This window comes from Babesia bigemina (assembly GCF_000981445.1).
Source record: "Babesia bigemina genome assembly Bbig001, chromosome : I".
NCBI lineage: Eukaryota > Apicomplexa > Aconoidasida > Piroplasmida > Babesiidae > Babesia > Babesia bigemina.
Window position 1 is genome coordinate 1,133,208 of NC_027216.1, and position 27,296 is coordinate 1,160,503.

The 27,296-nt window shown below is 43.4% G+C and overlaps 16 protein-coding genes across 16 annotated transcripts; 7 read left to right on the plus strand and 9 right to left on the minus strand.

The window, feature by feature from the left end:
• Positions 1-310: 310 nt before the first annotated feature.
• Positions 311-1,325, minus strand: BBBOND_0105100 (hypothetical protein, conserved; the record flags this gene model as incomplete). Its single annotated transcript, XM_012910933.1, has 7 exons — positions 311-340; positions 378-701; positions 741-781; positions 977-1,014; positions 1,051-1,076; positions 1,111-1,185; positions 1,251-1,325. The coding sequence occupies 7 exons, from the start codon at positions 1,323-1,325 to the stop codon at positions 311-313; spliced, it is 609 nt and encodes a 202-aa protein (XP_012766387.1).
• A 63-nt stretch (positions 1,326-1,388) lies between these two features.
• Positions 1,389-3,066, minus strand: BBBOND_0105110 (hypothetical protein, conserved; the record flags this gene model as incomplete). Its single annotated transcript, XM_012910934.1, has 5 exons — positions 1,389-1,528; positions 1,566-1,969; positions 2,012-2,535; positions 2,571-2,915; positions 2,956-3,066. The coding sequence occupies 5 exons, from the start codon at positions 3,064-3,066 to the stop codon at positions 1,389-1,391; spliced, it is 1,524 nt and encodes a 507-aa protein (XP_012766388.1).
• Positions 3,067-4,350: 1,284 nt separating this feature from the next.
• On the plus strand, positions 4,351-6,270 carry BBBOND_0105120 (u4/u6.u5 tri-snRNP-associated 65 kDa protein, putative; the record flags this gene model as incomplete). The annotated part of the gene is made up of 9 exons (XM_012910935.1): positions 4,351-4,453; positions 4,583-4,729; positions 4,768-4,904; positions 4,944-5,040; positions 5,079-5,134; positions 5,277-5,556; positions 5,594-5,953; positions 5,988-6,179; positions 6,215-6,270. 9 exons carry the CDS (start codon positions 4,351-4,353, stop codon positions 6,268-6,270), a joined length of 1,428 nt encoding a protein of 475 aa, XP_012766389.1.
• A 64-nt stretch (positions 6,271-6,334) lies between these two features.
• Positions 6,335-7,740, plus strand: BBBOND_0105130 (hypothetical protein, conserved; the record flags this gene model as incomplete). Its single annotated transcript, XM_012910936.1, has 2 exons — positions 6,335-6,713; positions 6,752-7,740. 2 exons carry the CDS (start codon positions 6,335-6,337, stop codon positions 7,738-7,740), a joined length of 1,368 nt encoding a protein of 455 aa, XP_012766390.1.
• Positions 7,741-8,067: 327 nt separating this feature from the next.
• On the minus strand, positions 8,068-10,635 carry BBBOND_0105140 (DNA replication licensing factor MCM4, putative; the record flags this gene model as incomplete). Its single annotated transcript, XM_012910937.1, has 1 exon — positions 8,068-10,635. The coding sequence occupies one exon, from the start codon at positions 10,633-10,635 to the stop codon at positions 8,068-8,070; it is 2,568 nt and encodes an 855-aa protein (XP_012766391.1).
• A 679-nt stretch (positions 10,636-11,314) lies between these two features.
• BBBOND_0105150 (hypothetical protein, conserved) lies at positions 11,315-11,563 on the minus strand (the record flags this gene model as incomplete). The annotated part of the gene is made up of 1 exon (XM_012910938.1): positions 11,315-11,563. One exon carries the CDS (start codon positions 11,561-11,563, stop codon positions 11,315-11,317), a length of 249 nt encoding a protein of 82 aa, XP_012766392.1.
• Positions 11,564-11,984: 421 nt separating this feature from the next.
• On the plus strand, positions 11,985-13,626 carry BBBOND_0105160 (hypothetical protein, conserved; the record flags this gene model as incomplete). The annotated part of the gene is made up of 3 exons (XM_012910939.1): positions 11,985-12,742; positions 12,806-13,194; positions 13,406-13,626. The coding sequence occupies 3 exons, from the start codon at positions 11,985-11,987 to the stop codon at positions 13,624-13,626; spliced, it is 1,368 nt and encodes a 455-aa protein (XP_012766393.1).
• Positions 13,627-13,752: 126 nt separating this feature from the next.
• Positions 13,753-15,498, plus strand: BBBOND_0105170 (hypothetical protein, conserved; the record flags this gene model as incomplete). Its single annotated transcript, XM_012910940.1, has 1 exon — positions 13,753-15,498. The coding sequence occupies one exon, from the start codon at positions 13,753-13,755 to the stop codon at positions 15,496-15,498; it is 1,746 nt and encodes a 581-aa protein (XP_012766394.1).
• Positions 15,499-16,253: 755 nt separating this feature from the next.
• Positions 16,254-16,776, minus strand: BBBOND_0105180 (hypothetical protein, conserved; the record flags this gene model as incomplete). The annotated part of the gene is made up of 3 exons (XM_012910941.1): positions 16,254-16,343; positions 16,379-16,590; positions 16,626-16,776. 3 exons carry the CDS (start codon positions 16,774-16,776, stop codon positions 16,254-16,256), a joined length of 453 nt encoding a protein of 150 aa, XP_012766395.1.
• A 224-nt stretch (positions 16,777-17,000) lies between these two features.
• Positions 17,001-17,960, minus strand: BBBOND_0105190 (hypothetical protein, conserved; the record flags this gene model as incomplete). Its single annotated transcript, XM_012910942.1, has 1 exon — positions 17,001-17,960. The coding sequence occupies one exon, from the start codon at positions 17,958-17,960 to the stop codon at positions 17,001-17,003; it is 960 nt and encodes a 319-aa protein (XP_012766396.1).
• Positions 17,961-18,647: 687 nt separating this feature from the next.
• On the plus strand, positions 18,648-19,178 carry BBBOND_0105200 (40S ribosomal protein S15, putative; the record flags this gene model as incomplete). Its single annotated transcript, XM_012910943.1, has 3 exons — positions 18,648-18,650; positions 18,697-18,841; positions 18,928-19,178. 3 exons carry the CDS (start codon positions 18,648-18,650, stop codon positions 19,176-19,178), a joined length of 399 nt encoding a protein of 132 aa, XP_012766397.1.
• A 166-nt stretch (positions 19,179-19,344) lies between these two features.
• Positions 19,345-19,962, minus strand: BBBOND_0105210 (chain A of Ferredoxin, putative; the record flags this gene model as incomplete). Its single annotated transcript, XM_012910944.1, has 3 exons — positions 19,345-19,508; positions 19,551-19,661; positions 19,698-19,962. The coding sequence occupies 3 exons, from the start codon at positions 19,960-19,962 to the stop codon at positions 19,345-19,347; spliced, it is 540 nt and encodes a 179-aa protein (XP_012766398.1).
• Positions 19,963-20,423: 461 nt separating this feature from the next.
• Positions 20,424-21,743, minus strand: BBBOND_0105220 (cytidine diphosphate-diacylglycerol synthase, putative; the record flags this gene model as incomplete). Its single annotated transcript, XM_012910945.1, has 1 exon — positions 20,424-21,743. The coding sequence occupies one exon, from the start codon at positions 21,741-21,743 to the stop codon at positions 20,424-20,426; it is 1,320 nt and encodes a 439-aa protein (XP_012766399.1).
• A 2,852-nt stretch (positions 21,744-24,595) lies between these two features.
• BBBOND_0105230 (hypothetical protein) lies at positions 24,596-25,081 on the minus strand (the record flags this gene model as incomplete). The annotated part of the gene is made up of 2 exons (XM_012910946.1): positions 24,596-24,817; positions 25,007-25,081. 2 exons carry the CDS (start codon positions 25,079-25,081, stop codon positions 24,596-24,598), a joined length of 297 nt encoding a protein of 98 aa, XP_012766400.1.
• Positions 25,082-25,992: 911 nt separating this feature from the next.
• Positions 25,993-26,523, plus strand: BBBOND_0105240 (ribosomal protein L16, putative; the record flags this gene model as incomplete). Its single annotated transcript, XM_012910947.1, has 1 exon — positions 25,993-26,523. The coding sequence occupies one exon, from the start codon at positions 25,993-25,995 to the stop codon at positions 26,521-26,523; it is 531 nt and encodes a 176-aa protein (XP_012766401.1).
• A 57-nt stretch (positions 26,524-26,580) lies between these two features.
• On the plus strand, positions 26,581-27,282 carry BBBOND_0105250 (hypothetical protein, conserved; the record flags this gene model as incomplete). Its single annotated transcript, XM_012910948.1, has 1 exon — positions 26,581-27,282. The coding sequence occupies one exon, from the start codon at positions 26,581-26,583 to the stop codon at positions 27,280-27,282; it is 702 nt and encodes a 233-aa protein (XP_012766402.1).
• Positions 27,283-27,296: the final 14 nt, after the last annotated feature.

Consider the following 27,296-nt stretch of genomic DNA (forward strand, 5'->3'; position numbering starts at 1 on the left):
CAGCTCTAAAAGACGAGGGAAAGGTCAGTGGATCGGCATCTAAGTTGTTCGTCGCCGAAATCCGCTAGCAAGCCAACAACGAGCGCACTTCCATTACACGCATCATATGTGTGTAACCAATACAATTGGCCACTACCAATCGATTGTAAATACGCACAATACGCCTTAAAGCTAAAAAAACGCGCTGGTAGGCGTACTGTGCATCACGCGGCACCTAATCACGCACATCAGTAGCGTGCGGTGGGATGCAGAGCAGCCATCACCCGTTAACCTGTCTACTCATACGCGTAATTAACTCTTATAAAATTAATCATTTTGGTTTAAACAAGTTGCACAATTCCTGCGTTAGAATTAAAATATACCCAAAGGACGCATACCTGGTACCGATACATGTCTTTAACGTTCAGAATAACGTCATTCATCAACTCGTTCATCTCCCGTTGGCGGTCGTCCCAGAATATATTACTCATTTCTTGATGACGCATTAATTCAAAAAGTTGCTGTTCCTTATGTTCCAGCTCACTTTGCAACCTCGAACGTTCAAGTTGGTTTCGCTGGTTGTTTTCATAATAGGTCTTCTTCAGTATTTGCTCCACATCGAAGTGATCTCTATTCAGACGGTCACAATGTTCCTGCATTGACAAGATAGCATATTCAGCTTCCCTTAGCTTGTCTAATAGCTCTTGCTCTTTTGGCGCGTCCTAGTATACATGATGACCTTTTGAAATGTAAAAACTAACAGCATGTTCAAACGCAGACGTGTTGTTGTTGTCGTCGGTGCCTGTATGATGGATGTGATAACATTGTCTATATATGCAAAATCAAATGTGTGTTAGCACTATCAAAGCCACAATAATGAAGACACATCAGAAAGCATAATCACACATCCATAATACGGTACTGTGCTACGTAATGTAGCTTTGCAGAGTGGCGCACGGGAAGAAAATAAATTTGCATACACAAAGTCTGCCCATACCATCCGACGAAGATTCAGGTGATGATTCGTCACCGCCTCTGCAGCATTTGAGTTGTTCTACCATATAATCCGACCCTTTAGTTGGTTCTCGAACGTGTTTCTGTGACATTTGTATCAATGTTTTGCTCACATACGAGACAATCAGACGGTAAAGAACGAGTTGGAGATTGTGCATGGCACAATGGATCCTTGGTGGAGTTTTCAAGAAACTGAAAATATTTAGTTCACGCATATTCCGTCGCTAATATGAGAATCTTCAACTTAAGGCACCAACCTTGTCATAGTATCCAATGTAAGAACCCAGCATATTAAACTGCCGGTACACACACCAATCGTAATACGCCACCATTGTTTGCTTAGTTTGGTTTATACAATAGTTTAATCAAATTTACGTGTCAGGTGTTAGCACGCCTCACGCACAACCTTCATAGTTTCCTGGCGCGCGCAGACGGCGGACACCACTATCGCCCTGCCTCGGTAAGATGCCTTCCAAGAGCTTTATAATTTCCAGTTGGCGTGCCAAGTATTCCGGCAATTGGTAATGTGCCAATCCTGAGCCCTTTTAAAAACTGTGGCAACTTAAACTAACCTCCTGTGTTGTACGGATGCACAGCCTCATACGTGCAGGCAAACCCGGGGTGTCGTTCCAAACGTCTATCGTTTGTATACACGTTGAAACTACCTGTCCGATTGGGAACGTTAATATAATCGCTTTCGATGTCATCCCCGCTTTCATCGTCAGATAGAAGCGAGAACAGGCGATGATGCTTACGCCCGTATGCAAATGGCCGATCGTAAAGGTACCTGCGGTCTATCCACACACGACCACCGCGGCCGATACGGCGGGATATTCTCAAATAACGATAGCTTTTGTTGTCTGGGGTGCAGTCATCCAACTGATACGATGTCCAATAACGATTGGGTAGTTGTAACGACTGTAAGCGACCAACACTGGAAGACAAGGGATCTGCCGCGCTTTCCGTCTTGTGCGATCTGCTAGGGTAATTTAAAAGTGTATTTTTCACGGAAACTCACTCTGTGCGCATCTTTTTCAACACTCGGGAACGTTTGTTGTCCAGAATACTTCTCCAAAAAGGGCAGACGTAACTCTCATCTTCCCGCTCCCGACAACGCTGATCAAAAAGGACAACCTCCAATTGCGCTACCATCAACTTCTTATCATCACGTTGGCGCATCTTGTTTAACAGTTTCAGCACTTTACGAAACCCGTCAATTATGCGGAAAAGACGCAAAATGCTTTCCACTTTCGTGCGTCGAGGGCGACGCAGCAGCATCTTTTCCTTCGTTCGCGGGCGGAAAACTGGGAATGCCGATGATTCCCACATCAATGTGACAGGCCAAAGATGGCGGATTAACGGCAACGCGTGATCCGCACGGCGACGGGACCAATAAGCGTGTACCTCGTGAAGAACAAAAGCCGGTGCCGCATTTCCACTTTCACGTGCCCCCAATAAGGCAATCTCGTAACTGAATGGTTTTTCACGAGGGCACTTAGCAGATCCTTTCTCGAAGTAATCCATCAAAAGGCAAAACTCGACCTGACATGGATCGAAAACAAAAAAAAATCGCATACCAAACTGAGCGGAGTGTCCGGGCAACGCGCATTAAAAGACTCCACGAATTGTACATCTTGATTGTACAAACTGTAGTGCACAGAAACTGTTTCAGACAATTTCACACCAATTTGGCTATGACGATTTTGCATGAAACGGATGTATTGTTTCGGAAGAACAAACCCCAAATCCTCTATTGCATCATCCTTATGCATAGCTGTAGACGGCACTGTTATTCGATTACGCGCCGCCTCAGAAGCATGCTTGGTCTTAGTGATATTGCTCACTTGTCCGTGTAGGACGCAGGCCGTAAGCGCTCCAAGTTCCTCTTGCAGTTCAGAAGAAGGGTTAGACTTCTCCGCCTCCTAAGTTACAGTATGTAGTGTAATATATTTCATTACTTACTAAAAATGCGTCAAATTCGCCGCGCGATCTCAAAATTTTGATGCCGGTTGTCAAATTCACCTGCTTTGTTTTAACCGCTCGGCCAGTGGAAGCAGCCGGTGGAAGCACCATACTCTACCAGTCAATGTGATAACATTTGACTCAAAAAATGCAACATGTGGGTGTTGTGGTCTAGAAAGGACCTTGAATCCGCACCGAGCACAGGAGAAACCTAGACACCCCCATCATCAATGTAGTAACTACAAATTGCACAACTGCAGACAGTAATTATGGAATTATTTTATCTCTAAATGCTGTGCAAACCGTGTCTAACGATGAAACAGTGAGCCATTAAACGCGGAGTCTTCAGACTCTCATCGTTACGACAGCTATATACAAGGTAATCCTGTATGACCCTCTGCTTCTACACACCTGTATTATATTTTAGTTTTACCATCGTACATTAAATATGGCTGGTGTGTACCATAGAAACGCCGATTGATTTATAAATCTGTACAACGAAAACTTAGCCATCTTCGGACACACATTCGGAGGCTATACACGCAACGTAGGTCAAGCCGCTCATCCGATTATATATATATTTATATATATATATATATATATATATATATATATATATATATATTACTGGCACATGTGTCGGTACATTCGCCATATAGATCCATGTTACCTTCAATGAGAGAATTTTCGCTGAGCTACGTATAGACCGCACAAAGGCTAAAGTGCGACGTGAAACCTCGCACAGTTGCCGCTTTAATTGCTTCAACAGCGTAGTTTGTGTCTATATCGTAAAATAGTTAGACGGTTCGGAGACTTGGAGGTTGCAATGAAGGATTCAGTAAGCCGATGCTACAACCTTTTTACAATTTGCAGCTGTATATGGGCGCCAGCAATACGGCTGATATTATGCGATGGTGGATAAACCTCAATTTGAAACCTAGACAGGAATACAACACATTCGTAAACACCAAAGCGGCAGATATCGTGGACCAAATCGCCCAGGTGCGTAGAGCGGTAGTAACTCGAGTTGGAGGCAGCAGCATACAAACTACAAATTCTGATGTTGCCGCAAAATGGGTTAAGCCGTTTGGAAGAACACGAAGGGCGCATACAGTGCAGGAAGACGAATGATGTATCCCTAAGGGTGGTTCGCACGCAGCATAGCACCGTTAGGAAGTGGATTCTCGGTCGAACATAGCTTTAATGTGTATGAAAGTATAACTAAAAAGTATAATGCGTGGTCAAATTTAGCACTCGGTATGTGAGTCGGACGTTATTTGCCAGTAGCCGACAGCACAGCCATTATCACTGGGGAACACAAGTTCAAAGGACTCTTAGTATTGCGCGTATAGAAATACTACTATACGACTATTTTGTATTATACCTACAGTATAGATGACGTTAGATAATCTTTCAGAGGGCTATGAAAACAGAATTGTACTTGGTTGTGACGCTCGCTATGGAAGCACTACGCTTGATAGACACAAGATGGCAGTAGGTGGCTAAATATGTGACTACGTGAGGTCACTTGTACACAGAATCCGGTCACAATGCCCAGAAATCGCAATTGCGTGGTATAACAGGGCCAAGTGGTAACTATTGAAACTCAGTCTGCATATCTTCGCAGAGCGGTCTCGTATGCAACCAATCAAGTGCCCATACCTGGGAACTATCAATAGGCATCTGTTGGACTTTGATTTTGAAAAAGTATGCTCCATCACGCTCTCAAACAAGCATGTCTATGCGTGTCTCGTTTGCGGGCGCTACTTTGAAGGTGAGCGATGCAGATATAAAGCTGTGTATCATGCTTAGGGAGAGGAAAGAATACCTGCTCCTATGTACATGCTCTACAAGAAAGACATTATGTGTTCATAAACCTGCATGACTGCAAGGTCTATTGCCTACCGGAAAATTATCAAGTTGAAGACGCATCACTCAACGACATATCGGTAAGTGCCACACTAATGAGAAATTCATCAATACGGCAGTTGTTTCTGAAACCGTCATTTACCAAAGAATACGTGGATTATATAGATTCCAAAATCGTATATGGAAAGGCGCTGGATGGGACAGATTTTATACCGGGTATTGGAAACCATAAAAAGTTGCAACATCCTACGCAGGGTGTGTCGGTCTAAATAACCTGAAATGTACAGACTTCTTCAACGTCATAATTCAGGTATGCCTTTGTAGCAGTTGTGATGCTATTCTGAATCCTGATTGTGTAACGCTGATAACAACTCTACCAATGAGGCGACACCGTGATACCAGCACGTGCCTGTATGGAATATTCCGTAGTATATATAGTAAAAATGCAACAGGCGTTATGCTCCGTGGCGCCCATACGAAACCATCTGCTGCTTCTGGACGTAGAGGTTATACAACCACCAGATAATGTTATAACGGCTCTTGTGGAACTAGTACGGAAAATATTCAATCCGAAAAACTTCAAAGGCATTGTTTCTCCCCATGAATTCCTACAAGCAGTAGGAGTTGCGTCGGGAGGTATGTACAAAATCGGAACCCAAGGCGACCCAGTGGCTCTGATGTCGTGGTTGTTTAACAAAATACATTGCAGGTTGAAGAATAAAAAAAATAATGGTATGTTAAGAGTATTGAATGTAATGGAAGTGTTCAGCATCGATTATATCAAGCACCTTCGGAGGGCAGTTAATTGTTATGACCCAGGATGAACAGGGATGGAAGGAGGATATTGTGAGCTTCAGAATGCTCAGTCTGGAAGTCCCAAACGCACCCATATTCAAAAGTGCGCAAGACAAAAACGTGATTCCTCAAGTTTCCATAATCCAGCTTTTACAAAAGTTTAATGGGCGGACCGAACATGTGTCAGCCAAAGGGCTTATCTGCCGATACAGGCTATGGAAACTTCCGAAGTATTTGATTATCAATGTGAAAAGGTTTACGCGTAATAACTTCTTCCTGGAGAAAAACCCGACGATTGTGTCTTTTCCTATGAAAAACCTCGATCTTTCCGCCTGTAAGTTGTGATGCCACGGCACAGCCATGTGCAGATGTTGATGATCGTGCACCAGACAAGTATCATACGAACGGGAGATATGACCTTGTGTGTAATGTTTGCCATCAGGGAAGTCCAGCGGCCGGGCATTACAAGATCCATGTGCTCCATGGACCGTCAGGAGATTGGTTTGAACTGGAGGACCTTCTCGTCACATCGGTATTACCGCAGTTTGTTGCGCAATCAGGTATTCCAATTTTGTAAAGTATACACTACCACCAGAATCGTACATACAAGTCTACAAGCGGCAAGATGACGAAAGTGGTGCCGCGCCTTAGAGAGGCTCTGCAAATATAGACGTATTCCACTAACGCGGTCTAATTTTTTCTAAATAGATTCAATATGGTATTTACAGATGATGACGAGGATCAGATTATGTTCGATCTGTACGATGGGCTCGACACATTCGCCCAGAAGAAACATGAACGAGCTAATGTGTCGGATACACCTACAACACCTAAAATCGCACAAGACACATGTTCTAATGAATTGGAACATATTTCCGCCGGTAAATACCAATTCAAAGAACTCGAGGGAGAAAATTTAAGCAGCGGTGTTGCCTGCGAGGCTACCACTCCAGAAGATGAGGACGATGGTTTAATATTCCTCGTGGAAGATGATGAACGCGAACCTGAGACGTTTGTTGAACGTCATATGAAATGTTCTAAACCATCAGGGAGATCAAAACTTGGAGGGTGGGAAACCAAGTACACTAAAAAGGGTAAAACATATTTCACATTTACGATCACTCTGCAACAGATCGAATTATATACATCGGTGCACCAAGCTCAGATTCGCAAGCTATGGCATCAGTGCAGCCAGTCAAAGAGTGTTTTTGCCTTGTAACTGGAATCCCGTGGTGGATGGATGTGCATGAGTTCACTCATGCAGTGGAAGCTATAGGAGGTGTGGTTGCTTTTTCCAAGATTCTTAGTGATCCAACCAGCGGTGTATCCTTGGGATCAGCAGTTGTCGAATTCGTAGACTGCGGTAGTTGCTCAAGGTTCAGAAACTCGAAGAGCCGATTCGCTATGGCTGAAGTGTCCGATGACATCTTCGAACTGCTCAAAGATTCTTCGCTCTACCGTGAAGGAGTCTTCAATCCTGGTGTCCTTAAAAGCATCATGGCTCACCTGGGAATCGTTCGTTGGAAACGTGCAACCGGCCCATCGAGTGACCTATGTCACGAAACAGATTTCGAGGTGCAACAACTAGACATGATGCAAAATGGTGAATTTCAGGCGGCATCAAAATTTTTTCCATGGCTAAATCTGAACTTGCTCAAACTGATGGGATATGCCAAGAGAAAAGAACAACAAAATTCAGAAAGCACCCACCATATCGCAAACCATTTAGCGGCTTATAAACACAAAAACAATGTGTTTCAGAACTATTGCAACACTATCTTGCCGAACATGACCTTGAGTAATTATATGCAGCATGCCACCAAAGATGTAGGTGAAACAGGAAATTTCCCCTTCCCTTTCGTTGTAAATCCGCTTGGCCAACAAATGAAAAGCACTTTGTCAATGAGGACGAAACAGAACAACCTGGTACATGATGATCAGGAAACGGCCTCAAGTAACACAAAACGCTCGAAATTGGAGTCCGGTAGGAAAGAAAAGGGGGGAGAAAAGTGGAGAGATTGTTCTACAAGTCCATCAAGAAGACGACCATCACCATTTAGAAGCTCTAAGCGGAATAACTCGCATCATAGAAAGGAAAATCGTAGACAGGACCGACGATGAATGTAGTATAATCTATGGTTTAGTGTATAAAAGATTACTATGCGTATCCGGTGTGACCGTTTCCATGTAATGTGCCATGCTTGTTTTGTATAAATGTTTGAGTCGATTACCGCACGAACGTCGTTGCGGGTTATGTGGCAATTGTGCAAAAACAGTTCAGAAGTTGCAACAACAATCCGCAGGTACTATAAACAAGTATGTGCTAAATCCAATTATTGGTTAATGTTTCAGCCAAACATAAGTGCTTCTAACTGATATTGTGCGATGTTGTTTATACGGCCCACGAGAAGCGGTTTAACATTTATGGTAAAACGCAATAACAATGCATCATAGAAGTTTGAGGCCCCCGAGATGCTTTGTTAACTTTTCTTCACCTAGCAACTTGTCGATCGCATCTAGAACCTGGCGACGTTCCAGATACTCCCCCTTTGTTTTAAATTGCAACCTGCATCGTTCGTATATCGCATCCAAACTTGCCGAAGGCTCAGAAGTTGTTATAAAGGCAATTGTAGACAATATTTCTTCACACAAAACTTCAGCTTTTCTGGCAGCAGCAGACGTAAGACCTGTTGCCAACTGATCAAAATCGATCTTTCCGCTAACAGGGTCAATTAGAGATTGGAAAGTCGTAGCCCGCATCAACCGAGCAGCTTCACGTGCATCATCAGCCGTCACGTGAGGAGAAAGTTTCATCTTGGCAAGTGCCTGACTAAGACGAATTAAACCTTCAAGTTGACGAGCACTGGCACACGGCAATTTGGATGAACCCTCTGTGAGACGCATCTTCAAGTACTCAGATATGATTATTTGACGACTTTCTGCTGTTAAATATGGGTTGCAATTTGCCCTGGCAAACCATATGTAACGTGAAAGGGTCACTGGATCTATTGGAGGGGGCTCCTGGTCGATACCAACGAATGAATTGCATAGGCGCTTAGCTATGACCTTATCTTCCATAGGATCAATGCAATCTAGGACCAAATATATCAAATCAAATCTGCTAAATAGCGATGGAGCGAGGTTTATATTATCTACTACGGCCTTGCGTTTATCATAGCGCGAGTTCACTGGATTCGCGGACGCTAGAATTGCACTTCTTGCATTCAAAGTAGCCACTATTCCCGCCTTCGCAACCGTCACGGTTTGTTGTTCCATAACCTCGTGCAAAATGGCTTTTGCGAAATCATCCATCTTGTCAAACTCGTCGATGCAGCATATTCCGCCATCCGACAGCACTACTGCACCACTTTCAAGTACATATTCGTGCGTTTCTACATCTTTGCGTACATATGCCGTTAGACCCACTTGACTGCTGCCCTTTCCACTCGTGTACACCCCACATGGTGCAAGCATGTGAACGTACTTTAGCAATTGGGATTTCGACGTAGACGGGTCGCCGCAGAGAAGCACATTTATTTGAGATCTCATGCGAGATGATGGATCCACGCTAGCACCAAAGAGCTGACATAACAAACCTCGTTTTACATCATCCCGACCCTGGATTGAAGGGGCAAAGGATTTCACTAGCAAATCATATATATTTGCACATTTCGATAAACGTATAATTTCGTTGACAATATCTTGTGAATAGTTCAAAGGATTCTTGTCAATGGCTGTTAACAATTTAGGTGCAGATGCCATCCTATATTTCGAGGACTCCTCCAACCGTATATGCAAAGCATTCATAAACGTGCGATAAATGGCACTAGAAGTCCTCATACGAGGATTGATCCGAAGTGATGATGCTTTGAAAATACCTGTTACTTCAACCTTGTCTCCGGGCATAGCAGCGTCGATCAAATCGTCGTATGCATACACAATTACAGACTGAGGAGACTCCGAAGCTGTCTGAGAAGTTTCAATTAACTTTATTAATTGTTTACTCGCAAAGCAGCATAAATTGTGTCGCAACTCGAAACAATTGCGATTCTTGCACTTGGAACAGGAAGTAGGTTCGTTCACCTCACCTTGTATAACATACTCATAGACTTCCTGAGTGCATTGTTCGAATGAATTTATTCCCATCTTCAGTTGGCCTGAACACGTGAAAGCTGCCATAGTCATCTCAGGTATTACGTCCGAGCAACGCACTACAATTCCCTTAATTGAGACAAGAGTGTCAATGTCCCCGGGGCCCAAATTGGACGCACGATCAGGTTCGGTCTTGCCATAAAGGCGTACCCTTGGGTTCCACTGCACTTGCTTGTTGTCAACAACCACACCAGTCTCGCTAAAATATTCAGATATCATTTCCTCAAAGAAACGCTGCAACATCCTATCGAGCTCGCTGACGGAGTCGGCAGGGTACTTGATTAGCAACTCATATAACACTCCATCAAATGCCTTTATGTGTGATAGATTTATTTCGAATCGGCGCCCAATGGATGATGAATTGTTCAATTCTTCTCCCGTCGTAGATCCAAAGTGTGAATCTATGTATAACATCATTTTCAAACCATAATATACCATTGTCCACTGTGACGCGAAATTCTCGCGCTTATCCAATAATTCGTAATCTTCATCTGTGGGTGCAATCAATCCATCGAAGTCTTCAATACGAAACTCGCGCAGAAATGCACTGAAGCGACTGTGCACCTCGTCAATCCTAGCATCCAAAATGTATGGCAAACGTCGAATTTCATCTGGCTGCATGAACAACTCCCTGCCCATATCCCCAATATCACTGCGAGCTGCACGTATACGCCGTAACACATTAGGCGTCTTGCCGTATTGAGTGTATTGGGTGTGCCTTCTAGTACCTGTTAGGTGCTCCGATTCGTCCAGTGTCAAACGACGCCGCATTGACGCGGCTCCCCTGTCATAACTGGCTCCGCTATGATATGATAGAGATTCCCGATTGTGTAGCGGTGTTTTGTTAGACGATACAGAATCCATTTTGTCTTAGTCTTTCAAGGAAGGATGGAAGGAAGGAAGAAAAAAGCGATAGTAATAACAAACTTATGTATAGGGTCGAGGCACCCCCGGTTAGACACCTCGCCAAAACGCCGACATAACCGGTTTACTAGAACGCATAATATTTCATACAGTTCTGGAGGTAAAATAATGTATGTAAAGGACAGTTGTGCGTGCCGAAATCGGGTTTTTTATATTGATGAATGCGTAGTGTGTCGTGCGAACAACAGTTATATAACACAAAACACGCGTAGAATTATGGGTATAATGATCGTAACATTTTTGAACTCCATCATTGTCGTATAAATGATGCGAGGGAATCATTAATAATGCTGTCATTTAAAAACAGTTCCTGTGGTACAAGCGTTCTAGGTAAAGATGCGCCATCGTTTTTCTAATACAACTGGCACAGCATTGTGAATTAAATAGGGGTTAGTAGTATTATGTGTCTATTAAGGGGGAAACGACTGTCCGTACGGTGCCGTGATTACAAATGTAGTCAACGTAGACATTTCACCACATCTGCAGCGTAAGAACACCAAAGGGCATGAATATAATATTAGTAATTCATTGGTGTTGTCGTCTCGTCTAGTTGACAACGTGGCGGCCATCTGGCGTTAATGGATCAATGGCATATTTAGGCCATCAGAATTCTGCAGCCTCATGAAGCATCGCTATCAGCATCTTCCATGCCGTGGTATACACGCGATATTATGCGAGGGTCACTTTCAGGGGGATATGTGACCGGTACCACACGCTTCAGAAACCATCCTGTGACGGCTGGGTTACCAAAGCAATACCATATCACCGATGGCAACAAAAACATAGAACAGAGATATACACCTCCGTAGCGCCTATACGCCCGCGAACTGGTAGTGTCGCCGGTGAATCCGTAACCCCAAAGTCCCATGATGACGCATATATGATTATACAACGGCGATCCTAAAAAGGTTGTTGGAGTGTATAGTCAGACCATTACATAGATATGTTGGTGTTGCCTACATACTACTAGGCATTTTTATGAATGTTCAGCGGTACGATGGATTTAAGGCCTGTCGACCAAGAATCCTGTAACTCGGATATCGCGTACACATGTGTAAGGTTCATCGTGTTGCTGACCAATAAAGTTTATCGCTGTATCTTTGGTCGCATATGATACGGCTTTAAATAGTCGTTTGGTATTTATTGGTGGATTTTAATTGCATTGTTGATCGTTAACTATGAAGACAACGAACTGTGAGTGCAGCATTCGACCACTTTCATCCGGTATGGCTGTGCAGAAGCATATGTGAGGAAAACTCATAAAGTGCAGGATATTTTTAAAATGAACAATGAGGTTAAAAGGATCGACCACGTATAGTGACGGTGACAGCCGTGAGATTGAAGATATCTTTAGCGAGGATGTTAAGGACCCTTCGATGTACATGATAATATCATCGGACGAAGATGAAGAGGAACATATGTATGAGTCTACATGTACACCTATAAAAAGCACATCGGTGGAGCGACGAACAAATCGGGACCATGATTTTCTCAGTGCCAAGGTATGCCGCCAATATAGGCTTAGAGAGGAACTATATCAACGTGACCTCAAGGCGGATGCCATACTCTCACAAATCAACCAGTTTTTTGAGCAATCAATGGCGTCACTTGTCTCTGCAGGAGCTAAAACCCCTGACGACGTAAACACGCCAAAGGATCACTGTGAACAAACACAGGAAAACGTGCGTCCTACAGAATCGAAGGACGCTAAAACAGGGGATAGTATTGTGGTACAAGATAATTGCAACCTTGCTGTGGAAATTTACCGGGATATCAGAAAACGCAAGCGTAAGCAAAATACAAAATATTATTTTAATGAAGACCCTGTGTTAGGCGACACGATAACGGATGAAGTCGGTACGCCATCAGCTGTATACATTCCATGTAATCGTACAAAGGGTCACAAACGCAGCTCAGCGCAACGCACTCGGAGCAAATTTGTAAACGACGATCAAATATTCGACGTCACCGGACAATCCAACATTCTAACACCTAAAACGTTGAATGATGAATTAGAAGGGAAGTTGAATAAAAGGGAGCGTTCAAAGTATGTTTTTCACTTAAATAACTACTTTACGACTGCAATACATTGAAACTAATACATTTTCAGCAACAAAACTTTCAAGGGCACACAAGAAATTAGTGTAACTGTATCGCATACTGATTTATCTGTCCAAAGTAGTTTTGATACTGTGCTCCAAACTACTCCCAGAAGAAGCGTAAAACAACACCGTAGGGGTAAGAACAACAAATCAGTTACTCAACAGATGGGTGAAAGTTCGACTGATGTTCGCAATATTTGTCTAAAATTTGTTATAATAGATGAAAATTGCTCCGTTATCAAGGATGAGCGACTCGAAAAGGTCATTGTTAGGCACGACGAGACCATAGGGAATCTGGCAGCGAAGTTCGGCAAACTCTTCGACCTAGATGAAAATAAGCATAGAGATATCAAAATATACGTTGATGGGGATCTACAACCGCATGATATCGCGATAGGTGAGTAAATATTCTTATGAGTTGCAATTATTGAGCATTGTCTAATGAACATCCAGGGCAAATCCGCTGCGTGTCGTAGTTGCAGTATACGTTAAGACGTATCAATAGTGTTTGCTAATCGTCACTTGATGTGAAGAGATTATATGATGGCAACTTTTGTTCTTTTGTTGTTTACATCCTCATCTATGTGTCCTTATCCGATCCGATGCAGGCAGCGAAATGCTGGAAATCGAGGACGGAATGCAAGTCGATATCAAGTTTCCCCAGAAAAATGCAGGAGAAGGTCTTGTTGCGGTATCGAAGAGTACTCAAGAGACGGCAGACGACGCACTCAGCAACGTCGTTGGTCACGTTGCATCGAACGCCTGCGCAACGGAACCGCATGACTGGGTCTCACGTGCTCTATTTGAGGATGTCATAGAAATAGATTAATTATAAAGTCTCTAATATCAATGTGCATAATAGTTGTGTAGAGGGCATTGGTTTACACACTTGGCGGGTTGCCGTCGTAGGTTACGGCGTTATCACTTAAGCACAGAGTTATAGACACATACAATCATGTCCCCTAAGGATGTCGTATTATCTGAATTGGCAAAAGGTTCAAATGAATTGAACAAAACGTTGGGAACGACATCGATCGAAGTAGTGTTTCAAAAGATTGATCATCTGGTAGAAAAAATTTTTGTGGCCAAAGCAGATATTCGATGCTTTTTCGACCGTCAATTCTTTACCTGTGGCACAAAACCCGGATGCGATGGCAACACAAATGAATCAAAGACACGTCACGCAAGTGTAAAGCTCAGGCAAATATGCTTCAATTTTTTTCGCACGGTTACAACACTTAGCCAGAAAGAAGGTTACACGATACACTTAATTCCGAGGCTTTTCACTGTTTTGCGCTTGGAAATTTCGTTGCGTGATTTAGATCCTAAAGGAGACGAAGCAAACAAAGACGTTGGGAACCCGTTCCCCCTGCCTCTACTGGAATATATCATTGGTTTGATGCTCCACTCTGTTGATTACGATGACGGAATTATTGAAAATGTACTTCATGACTACGTCGTTTCCTCCAATGAATGGATATATAATGCATACAGTGTACTCGAAAACATACTGAAAGATTTTGTTGTACCGCATTTCAACCTGTATAAAAATGAAAGTGTATCTTCAAATCTGTTTTTTGCGAGATGTGTCTCTTTTCTTTTGACTTTACCAACCCCGCAGCTTTCCCATCGTCTAAACGATACATCTGCTCCGGACAGTGGGGCGGTCTTTGAACATTCTGATGCAAATGACGGATATGATTCCGACTCAGACATAGATTACGGTTCCGTATCATCGGGGGAGGATGACGCCGATGTATCGGTGAGCAGTGAGTCTGTCGAAGCTCATGTCAGTGCCACCGTAACAGGTTTGCAATGGCCATTCAACTTCACAAAAGTATATGCTGCGGTGTGGCAAGGTGTCATATTCGCAAATATACCTATGTCCACGGAGCTGTTAGCAAGAATTATGAGTCGCATGCCCACAGCCATATTGCCCTATACTAAAACTCCCGTGATTTATGCAAACTGGTTAATTGGGCACTTGCACGGTGATGATAAAGTTCTTAGTATGCTGAGTCTAGGCAGCATTTTTGAGCTTATATTGAAGTATGGATTGGCTGAATTAGACTGTATGTGCGCTGATGGAAACCTACAGTCTTCAATATCTGAATTTTATGGACTATTATATAGGAATATAAACACTTTTGTCATAAATTGTAAGTTTGGTACTCAATTTCTATGTTTTTTGAATATGGCCCTAAAAAGCACCATGATGCCCTCACGAATGACGATGAAGTTTATCAAGAAAATCATAAGGATGTCTTGTTTTACAAACTCAATGAAGTCTGCAGCTCTGTTAGTAATTGCTTTTAATCTTCTCAAAAGGCATGCTCAAACGTACCTTAATATTGTCCACTGGGATACTATTAAAGAAGCAAATCGAACACGCGACGTCTCTGATATGGATATACTTACGAACGTTGTAGAATCGAATGACGACGAAATAGTTACTGCATTCCTCTGGGAATTACCTCTGCTAATGAATCATTTTAATGAGCGTTCAGCAGTTATTGCTAGTACGTTCTTCTCGGACCTGAAGAGAAAACGCAGCACATTGCTCAGGGCTGAGGACGTTATTTTATCTGACAGCAGAGACCATCTAAGGCAGGATCTCGTAAGGACATGCCGTGAGGACACACACGCATTCCGAAAAAAACTGCAAAAAAAAACGAAACTCTCATCAAAAATTTTTGAATGACATTTAACTGGTTTTCTGTATATTTCTACCATTAAATCACGTATTTTTGCTAAATTGCGAGGTAATTGCAACCCAAATATAATTTCTAAACGCACAGGGGCATTGTTGGGCCTCAACCGATTGGAGCACTGCAGCACAAGTAACGCTGCAGTATTTGTAACATGTGGCCAGTTGTGCGTTCAAGCTTCTGTCATAATACTACAACATGCGCAACTGTCATTTACTGCTAGATTAAATGGAAGGCTCTTATGGGTGAACCCCGAACGTATTCGTAATTTTCAACTATCAAAAACGGCAATTGCTCAACGGCAACACCTAGCACTATAAAACTTCCATCGCAACGGATGGCGCAGGCGTGTGTAAACCGCTTTGAGGGGAAGATTCGCCTAGCGTAGTTCTCACAGAGAAATTGGAAGGCTAATCTGCGTTAGACACCCTGGGCACAGATGACCAAAATATGGTCTGCATTCTTAGTTGTCTCTTGCGTTCGTAATTCCATGTATAAATATCATCTGTGCAATAAGTGCGACAGTATAGACATTGTTTTCCGTGACCTCGGAGGATAGACATCGTTTTAAAAGCCTCGCGGTACATTACGAAAACTCGTCATTAGGGTCGAAGATGTGTGGATACGTATAATTCTAAACCATTAGATCATACTTTTATAAACTATTAAGATAGGTGTGTTTAAACGTGCGGCGTACGAGGTACGCAAATTTTCGGGAAAACGAAACCAAGATGAATGTTTTCTTAGCCTATCTGGGAATCGTTTCTTGATCACTACCAAAGGGAGTTGATTTGTGGAACTTCCTGTAGCTGTGCTCTGATCTCCAGTTGTCACGTGTCTGCAATGCGTGTGTATGACTTCAATGAGACTCACGTGTAATGCCGCTGAGATGATGGTCTTCACAGGGGACACAAAAATAGTGCCCAAATAACGATCAGTTATATTTGTACAACTGCTGGGATTCTCGCCCAGTAATAACGTGGTAGCTTTGCGCGTAATGAACTCGCAATGGTATTTATGCCCCCGAATGACAATAGTGGCTACATCGTCATCGATTTGACTGCTTCGCAGTGCTTCCAAAACATCTACAATACAGTGAGAGGCTCTATAGATGAAATACCTCTGGGATGGAGGTTCTGCAAAACCGAGACATCTATTTCAACCTTCACGACGTAATCTGTGCTGGTCTCGATAACATCCGGCAACCGCATCCGTGAATCACCGCTTCTCAGCCTAATAATGCCGACATTGTGGGTAGTTTGTTTTTTCATATTTTGTATACATACTGGGGCGTGCTCTGGCAGCGAAACTAGCTCGCTCATGTGTGGCAGAAACGTACCCATTTATGTAAGGCATCGTTTCCACTGGAGAACAGATATTTTGCGTAATCGTGTGTCTTTGTAGCGTGGTGTATTCATAAATTCATTCGTGTTGGATGCTGGCCAGGCACGCGACAGTGTCTAGGGTGTAGGCCTAAATAGATATAGCACTATATCTAACAGCAGTCGGCATCGCACTCGATTGGTGACTCTGATTCTGCAACGTTTGTTGACGATGTGGGTCTAAAGCAAGTCAAGAGGTAGCCTAATGCATAGCCCGTGCAGGCGACAAGAACTATTCCAACGTTGAATGTCATAACGACAAGCATCATACAGAAATCCATCAAAATGACTGCATAGGCGATGACGAACATGGCTAACTGCCTCAACACATAGGGACAAGTGTTCATATTGGTCAGTGCTGTATTAGCCTTCTTTCTTAAAGCCTTCAACATCACAGTAAACAATGACAAAAGGAATATAATTATCAAAGTAACGGTGTAGTTTAGCACTGTTGTTGTCCTCCAAAAGTGAAAAAGAATAGTAGCCTGACAGCTGTTCTCAAAGTAAGCTGCCATGCCGCATGACGCACCCGCGTCTCTACATGTCGTATCCTTCAAATTATTCGCATTTGTAACACAACACGCTCTCCCCTGATAACCACGTGCAGCTAGTGGTAATGCTTTATTTTTCAAATTGCATATCACCGATCCTGCACCCTTGTCAGAGTGCAATTGTTGTTTATTCCCATCACAACTGTACCCTGTTGCAGACAATACAAGAGGAATGTCTGTGCCATTGTTATTTTCAACCTTACTTGCGCAATTTTCGCGCGATGGATCACATTCCTCAACCTCTTTACCGCTGCAATGTGCAGATGGGACCATTTTCATACTGGAATCCAACGTAACTGTCACACTATCGTGCAATTCCTCTCGTAATGTTGTCAACATTGGGTTCTTTGTCCCATTTGCATCGCCAGTAACAAGATGCGGCAACAGGGCAACGCCATTCTCTGTGGCCGTCTCCAAGTCAAGCGAATTTGTCTTTTGGGTTATAATACCACTAGATTCCGAGCAAAAGAAAAGAATGTGCGCAATGCAAGCCGCATACAATGTCCTTAATATCCCACCCATCATTCGTCTTGTGCAGAAAAAATAAGCACGATGAGTGAATAGAGGGTTAGCTTAACACATGAGACATCAACGCGGTAGTTGTCTATGAAATACAGTTGGAAGGCTTTTGATGTGCAAGGTATACAAAGGAAATTAGTGAATTACAGCTTGGGCACAACACCATTCAACACGCGTCGGGTAGGGTTTAAGGAGACATACCTAAGAGGTAGACGTTTTAACCATTATATGTACCGTCAATACTTTCAGCCGGTATGCGCTAATCTAGTGTGTTGTGTACCATTGCGTAGTGCACAATGCGTGTGTAAGACGCCATGGCTGATGTCGCATCATTTCGACTATCATACTGCCAAAACTTTGGCATATTGCAGGTAGCCAAAAAACGTCTGGTGTGAACTTTCCCAATGTGTGGAAAGCTCGAAAAATGGCTGCAAACAAACGGCGAAATTAACGCACTCTAGCCGAGTTTAACAAAACTCAATATCACACAAATGGATATACGAAAAACAGATAAGAATAATTTGCCCTTTACTTCCACTCACGGTGGCATATAGCCAATGTACGTGTGCTGCCGACTTGTACATGGGGATCCACACCATGGGGAATTCCGATAAAGGGCTAAGAAAAAATGCTGTGGCGATGCCTTAATACATATAAATCCCTTTTTCAGTTATTCGCGACAAAAAAACAATGGTAAGGAGCGGAACGCTGTTTTTGAGGGGGACTGATAATATTGCAGACGGACCAGGGGGCGCAAGTCAATAGGAAAAGGACCTTTAGGACCTTTAAATTCCGTGGCTATGAGTTGGAAAAATTGCTTGAAATGCCAATGGAAAACTTCATTTCATTACTTAGGTCTAGGCAGAGAAGGCGGTTTTCGAGGGGTAAGTCCTCCTGTGGTGGGAACGATTCAATTGGCACATAGGCATAAAAAAGCAAACTCTCACGCTACTCAAAAAACTGCGTGCAGCCAAGAAGGATCTTGCTTACGGAGAAAAACCGGAGCCTGTGAAGACCCACTTGAGGGACACTATCATAGTCCCGGAGATGATCGGATCTATAGTTGGGGTGTACAATGGCAAGCAGTATATCAATGTAGAAATCAAGCCGGAAATGGTGGGGCATTATGTGGGAGAATTCTCCATCACGTACAAGCCCGTTATGCACGGGAAACCAGGCATAGGAGCAACACACTCCTCCAGATTCATCCCGCTTAAGTGAACTGATGATCTCTTAACATGTTATGCACTGGATATATATATTCAAATGGGTTTGCTTCCTGTGTATAGACGCAGCCAATTTTATTCTACCTTGGGCTTAGCGTTACAGGTTGCAACGGGCGGTTAGTGCGTACTTTATGGTGGTCCGTAACACTTGCATTTTAGCTTTATGTAGAACTGCCGCTTGCGTGAAGTTCTTCTTCTTTATGAGTTACAATCGTACAGTCAGATCGTGGGTAGCACGTACACAGCAAGCAATACCCTTGACTCATCTGCTCGTTATCCAGGTAACTCTGCTCCTCGTTGTCTACGATCCCATTAACAATCTTCCCTGAAATTACATCACGCACGTGGCTTGCAGCCAAATACATACCAGCACAAGTTGAACAACTTCCTCCGCGGCAACTGTAGGGGAGATCTATTCCCGCTTTTTCGGCGGCTTCTAATATGTATTCATCAGGATCGCAGTCAACGGTTACATCACCTTGGAAGTGTGCGAGAACTAAAACTATTAACTAACCCTGCGGAGTTACAAATTTCACGGAATAAAAAAGGCCCGAAGGGCGAAGATGTCGGAAATAACGCCTATCATTAGCAAGCGGGACCAAACTTGTAGACCACATACGATATTTCCGAAACCTATTACAGTGTGTAACATAACCGACCCTAAACTGTTGCCATGGAAGAGTGCAGTGGTGCAGCATACGCTCGCCCGTTACATTTACAACCAAATGTATGTTCAAAACAACGACGCATAGAAGAGAGAACGCCTCCAGTAACCTCATGTATGTATATTGTATTATTCGTTAGTATTTCACAATTAACGTAAATAGTAACCCGCAAATATGTACGGAAGACGTTCACTGCAAAAACCACCACGGTTTTTAGCGCGAGTGTCTCACCACATCACGCGGTGTAATATTCTCAGTGTTTTGTATGTGGCCATGACTCACAACGGCTTTTGCTGCGTGTTAATACAAGCTCAAAACACTCACTATTTGCAGGATTCCACATCGAACGGCCTCGATGATGTGCCGATTACTTAACCATACCACGGCAATGTGTACAGGCCGAGAAAAAAAACTAAGGGTGAACCATTACACAGGTTTTAATAAATCCATATGTTAAATGGCTTTAGCTACGCAATACGTTATATATGTGACCTTTAGGCGACATCTAATCCTTAGACACGCTAAGTTGGCTGTGTATTGCGGACGCTTTAACGTTCACCATTGGATTTCCGATGTTACCCAAAAGCTTCTTGCAACTTCTCCAGAAGCATCGTTCGATCCTTCGGTGCCATTTTGGCAATTACTTTCATTACGGCATCTGGGCTGTAGTTTGATCGTCGCACGAATGTCTTGAGATATAAATACGTAAATGTGCCCATTAAAATGTGACAATCGAAACGATCCATCATACCTCCATGACCCGGGATGGTGTCGCTAAAGTCTTTTACCTTTAAAGCGCGCTTAAAACCTGAGGCCAAAAATCCACCAAATGGGGCAAATAGCGACGCAAACAACGTTAAAATCATAACATGGACAAAGCAAGGCTTGTATAAAACCTCCTTCATACCCAGAACATTAGCTGCCCATGTAGGCAAGATATATGCCGATGTTTTGTATATGCTTTCCGGCTCACAAGTGGTGGTCATCCACGCAAATGGTGTAAAGTCGAAGTTATTAACCGGGCATACCATTGGTTGGAAATTCATTATAGTAGGTGTGACCATACCTACAACCAATGATGTAGATACGAAGGCCCCTAAAAATCCCTCAAGTGTCTTGTTCGGCGAAAGCGAAATAAGTGGAGTTCTGCCGAACATTTTTCCGAAAAAATATGCCATAACGTCGTTCAATGCTATCATCGCGTGCGGTAGCAAAAACCACACCATGCCGTAGTATAAATTTGCTATTATCATCATGCTCTGAATGACCACATACAAAAGAGCCATTATAATAAACGCGAAACGTAGAAACTGCTGACGCGAACGACCCTTTTCTAAACTGAGAATGAACTTGACTACACCACAGAAGAAGGAAATAAAAAGTAAAAGATGGTGATATGACAGAACGAAACCGCATATAGGTGCGATATTAGGGTGCTTACGCGCCAAACGGGGCAATAACCAAGGAAATGATATACCAACCATCGTAGTAAGCAGGAAGTATGTCTCTAGAGATATGAATGAAAACACGTCGAACGCTTCGGTTATGACATAAATACGAACACGCTTCTTAAACTTCCCCGTAACTGAACCTGTCTTCGATGAGACCTCCTCACCCGTGGCTTGTTTGTGTTGTTGAATGACTTTGTCGTAGAGACTTACCATCTCATAGTACGCCATATTGATTAACAACAGTATCAAAATTGAACCATATATTGGCCCTAAGCATATTACGAAAACTGTACCCCCTGCGATTATTAGGCCTAAGACTATTCTAATGGCCAAATTATTTGATAGAATCCTCGACCAACAAGTATCTCCAAGCTCCGCATTGTCGCTTTTAGAGTGTCCACGAGTATCTCGTATTGACGACGAACGCCGAAACGCTGGCATCATAAGAAAGTTATCGTATCCCCCTTCATGTCCATACACAACGTTTGCCAAAGCAGCTCCCGTTGTATGCTACTGTCAAATGTTAATCTAGCATGACGCAACGAGTAACAGCGACGCTACAACTTGGACCCATTCGGAGACATCCCAGATGCCTTTCCACTGCCTGATATAAGACACGTGAATTCTTTTCCGGCGTCGGTGTGGCTAATTTTACGGTATCAGAAGACGTTAACAGGCCATACTTGTTTGTTAGATGCAAGCGATTAAATGGGACACCCGATGTGTGCGCGCGTCCACAAAAAAACATAGCGACACTTGCAGAGATGGTTGATAGATATATTCATAAGGTCTGATTCATTATATATGATGTTTACAAATCATCAAAAATGTGCGGAATATGTGAACAAAGTATTGAACGTTTTCAACATATGTGCGTATACAACAACAAATAAAAGTTATAAGAGTACACATGGCGCACATATAAAATCGCGGCGCCATTTGAACATTTTGTGGTATTGAAGTTTAGAAAACGCAAAACTAGTAAAAGTAACGACGACGGGAATCGAACCCGCAATCTTCGGTTCCGTAGACCGACGCCATATCCATTAGGCCACGCCGTCTCATGAATGTGACACATTTATTTAGTTTACAACGGTATATCATTACTTCTAATACTAGCTAACTTATATTATTAATTGGTTGCTAAAATGCAATGCACGATTTTCCAACATTTGGGCATGATATTACAATAAACGTATTTAGCTTGCACATTAAATGGCATTTTGCCCAGTTTATGCTAATAGTATTGAAAAAGGCAAATCATAGAGTCCTCAGATTATATTTCTGAACAGATTTTTTCATTTGTGAATCAGACATAGGTTATATTATCGATAAACACTATGATTGTTTTAATCAATCCGACCTTGTTTCACAGCATGTTCGTAACACGTTGCGACTTTAAATCCTTGAAACAAATGAGGCGGTACCAAAGGCGCGTGTAGCTATATTGTGCATATATATCGAAATCTGTTGCGCTTAACTGCTACTCTTATCGTAGTCACATGTACACTATATTCATAGACAGGTTTTATCAGTGCGCTTTGTTCTGCACCGTTGTTTTTCATACCCCTGCTTATAACCTTCCACTGCAACATATAGGTCTTCAACCTACGGCCATAAAGAAGTATACCCGTGTATGCATACATATGCAATTTCCACGTGTAGCAACGCAAACCACAATTTGCTACAAGAAACGGGGGGCGTGGGGTAATGTGACAGATAATGCGGGGGCGAAGCCTGTGGCATTCAAAAATCAATGTAACGTGTTGCATGGTCTAAATGTAGTATCTAAAAGTGGGTTTGAATTAATAAAATAGAGGGATACAGGACGGAGAAGATTAGGGACGACAGTACAACGTCGACAACTGCTCGCCAACGATTATACAGCGCTGCATCCAACAAAGTCTGGGAGACGAATACTATTCAACCCGCTTATCTACGCTCGACTGAGGTGATAGTGAAGGTAAAGCAGCGATTTTGTTCCTGGCCATAAGCCCAGGTTCAACATTTGGCGCATTCGTGACGAAGATTAATGTGGGCCGTCAGGATACGGATTCTTTTGTATGTCACGAATACGTATTAAGAATATGTTGGAGAGTCAATTCGAACGGGACGGCAAGTGGGATCGTTGTTGCAAGCGAGGTACACCCCCCGACCTATTTCTTAGAGAGGTCTTAGAAGTTCTACACCCCTCACTCATTGAGACCAGATTGTGGATATTGTCACATTTGCGTTGTATATTGACCATATGTACGCTATATGCCTGGCTATTGCCCCATTTGTTTCCAGACATCCGGTTTCGGCGTTGTGCCACGCTCCCCGCTAGAAAAACAAAATAGCTGTCAAGGAAAAACAAGCAACAAAAATATTAATATGCGTGGACAATGTTATAGAGAATACATCTCAGACTTTTTCGGCTCATAACCTGCCACCTATGCATCCTGTCGCACTTCCTCACCCAGCCCATCAGGTTGCAGGCCGTGGATGAGCCCGGTGACGCCTGTTGAGGCACTTCGCCGTTGTGAGTATGCTTAGACGTGCCCGTGCAGAGCATATAGTGGATTGCGCGGCGAATACGCAGGGCGTGGAAGGAATGTATCCCGCTCGCTTTTTTATTGATTGTCCCGCGGCGGCCGCTGTCGGCGTGGCGGCCCATCCACTTTGGTGGAGTACCTGCATTCCACCGGCAGATTTAATTTGGTGCTCTTAGTCGTGTGTCAGGCGCATCGCCAAGGTTTCTCAATGTGAGCAGCGGTATTGGGTGATGTGGCATACCTCCCTCGATCCGGCAGGTGCGATGAGCAACAGGGGATGCTGCCGTGTGGCTCCAACTCAGGATATTACACGGCCCCATTAACAACCGTGTTAGTTGCAGACACATATGATAACAGTACGATGCGTTGTTGACTTGGCTACCGCAATTATTACCACCAGCCCAAGGTACACTTGCACTGGTACCAAAAGGCAGGTCCTCATCAACAAGCGAAACCAATTTATTCGCATCATTCACCGAAGTGTCATCGTATATGAGCTAATCAATACTGTGAGTCGTAGTTCTCGATTTGGATGGTAGAGCGAGTGACACCCTTGACAGTGACGCATCGGCATTCAAGTGACGGCGAGTGGCGCAGGGTCTCTCCGGGTCCTAAACGGTCGGCGTTGACGTTCAGTGTGACAAAGTGATTAGTGCGCAAAGCTACCAACGAATAGCTGAGACCGGCTAGGTGCTTCACTTTGCCGTTCACGGAGACCTGGTCGAAGCAGTTGGGCGGGTCCAGCACGTAAGGAGCCGGGCACTAGAAGGCCGCATTGCCCGCAGCATGGAGGCCTATCTTGCAACCAATTTCTCTGCCGTAGGCGTCGCAGACACTGGTCGTCTCAGGCTTGAAAAGCTCAGTGGATGCGTATGTGACACCGCAGCCTTGTAGGCAGGGGTCCGTGGTCTCGACGTGAACTTCCACGACGTGCCCAGTGTATTGCTTAGTAGTTGTTACGGTATGATGATTCGTTGAGGTAGTCTACGGTATGAGAGATCCGCTAGTCGACACGTTGCCAATTGATACCTTGTCTAATGTGTGAGATGGTGGACAGGGACAGAAGTCATCGCGCGACCATGAGTGCTGCTCTCACCAAAGCTGGGTGGTAGCACAAATGACAAAAACGGCATTCAGAAACAGTACGCCGTGGAATCGGCACCCGAGACCAACCGCCTGCAACTCCACCCCGGCGAACGTTAGCATCAACTCATGCCACATGAACCGCAAGAGAGCTTGAAACACCATTTTTTATAAAGTTGGGGGGTCTAAAAGGTAATCTACACAAAGGAATTTATATAGAACTTAATTTGTTCAATGTCGCTGCATCAAACAGAATTTGATAAATACATAAAACAAGAAAGCACCAAACAATTTACTTAATAGAAGGGCGAATCATACGGATAACGATAATCTCCAATCATCTTGTTCATACGCAAAAAGTCTTTTAATTCGTCTTCTATGCAAGAGGTGTATAACAAAAGTGGCATCCAACGCTTGATGTGCTTTCATCTGCAACACTGCCTGGATCAAATTTGGGGCGCCCCCGGGTAAGGCGACGTGGCCTAATGGATAAGGCGTCGGTCTTCGGAACCGAAGATTGCGGGTTCGAGTCCCGTCGTCGTTGCTTATGTGTAAGATAGATTCTTGTCAGAACATTCTCGCCTCTATCGTATGTATATGTATATGTATATTACTTTTAGGGATGGATTCGTTATGCGATGATGTCATTGGTGTATTATATATTCAGATTTACGACATTGGGAATTGATATTTACGTATATGCTTATTGCCTTGTGTATATGACTAGCGCTATATTCTTCGAGTATCAATCAAGATATATACGCAACGTATGGTGAATGTCGTAATTGAGGGGCTCCAAATTATCCTGGGTGTGTGACAAATACCTATATCGGTGTACAGATTTTCCGGGTTTTAGACGATCTCGTTATGGTATTCAATCAGTAAACAAATAATGCCATGTGGAAATTTTATATCTGAACATAAGTTCGTAAAGTAATCCAGGCGTTATCTATATCGAGCATGCTTTGGGGGAGTTATCTCCGTATGATCTCCACATCAGTTAATATGTCTGTGCACGCAAAAATATTACCCATAAGAGTTACATTGCTGACGCGATTATTAAAAGGCTTCACTAGATGCCGCCTATATGTAATAAGGCGCCGCTTGCAGTCGCTCACAAGGTCCCGAAGGGACGTATTCTTCCGCTGTTTTCTCCAGACGTACATCTGGGCAAGTCACTAATTACGTTGACACCTGGGCGCATTAAGGCGGAATCGCTGGAAAAATTGCGCTTTGCGCTTAAGCGGATTCTGAGCAAACAGAAGGAACGTAGCGTAAATGTGCACGCCACTTATGCTGTAACGAGGAATCCTGACGGCGTAAAAATGGGTCAAGGAAAAGGCCGAATTCACCATTATGTTGCGAGAGTGCCTGCTGGTTCTTCGATATTACACCTTCCACAACTCAGAGCATTAGGCGGAATCCGCGCGCCATTATTTGGGGGTTTTTCACGAGCGGTTGGAAATTTACCAACAGCGTGTGGTTTTCGTTCTCAACAAAACAATTTTGAGATAGATAATTTGTCTATCAAAACAGCAATAAGGCTAAGGAACGATGTTTGTGCTAAGCGCAAGTTGCTCAAGTTGCGTTTCGAAAGTACCCATTAAATTGGAAATCCAGTTATACGCTGCACCGAGTTAATACCACACGTGGAAGCTCTAAGGATGCGCAGGGGAATTGGTGCGTCGCGGATTTTGAATTCCCAAAAGGAACAATGGGATTCATTTTCGCAAACATTAAGTGAAGAGACAACAGAAGCGTTTAAACGCGTTGCTGATGACTTTAAAGCAGATATGTGTCACTTCGTCGAAAAGTACAAAAATGTGATTAATGCAGACCCGTATTTCCGTTTGGAGTTTCTGGAAATGTGTGACCTGGTAGATTTTGACCCACTCATCCATTCTTATTCTTCATTGTCTAGGATACTCGGTCTTTCGAGCTTCTATTCTATGGTTACAATGCGTATGTTGGAGATATGTATACAAACCAGGGGTCTCAATGGAGGATTATGCGAGATCAGACAAGTACTTGACGCCTTTCCAAAGAAAGCGCAAATCAGAGCGGACGATATTCTCATTTCTATACGTGAATGCGCAGCGTTCGGGAAAAACAGCATACGAACTGTGCGCATCAACGATAAAACCATAATAGTGACAACACCCATAGTTCTGGGTGACGACTATAGTGAGTGTTTGCATTTGGCAGCTGGCCTAAAGAGGGGAGTAGCTGTTTCAGATTTAATAGATGGTTTAGGTTGGAATCATCAAAAGGCTCAAAGTCTACTCAACTGCTTCACAAGGCATCAAATTGCATGGATTGACGAGATAAATAACGCCACGTATTATTGGTTTCCATGCTTATTCTGATCAAAGACAGCAAC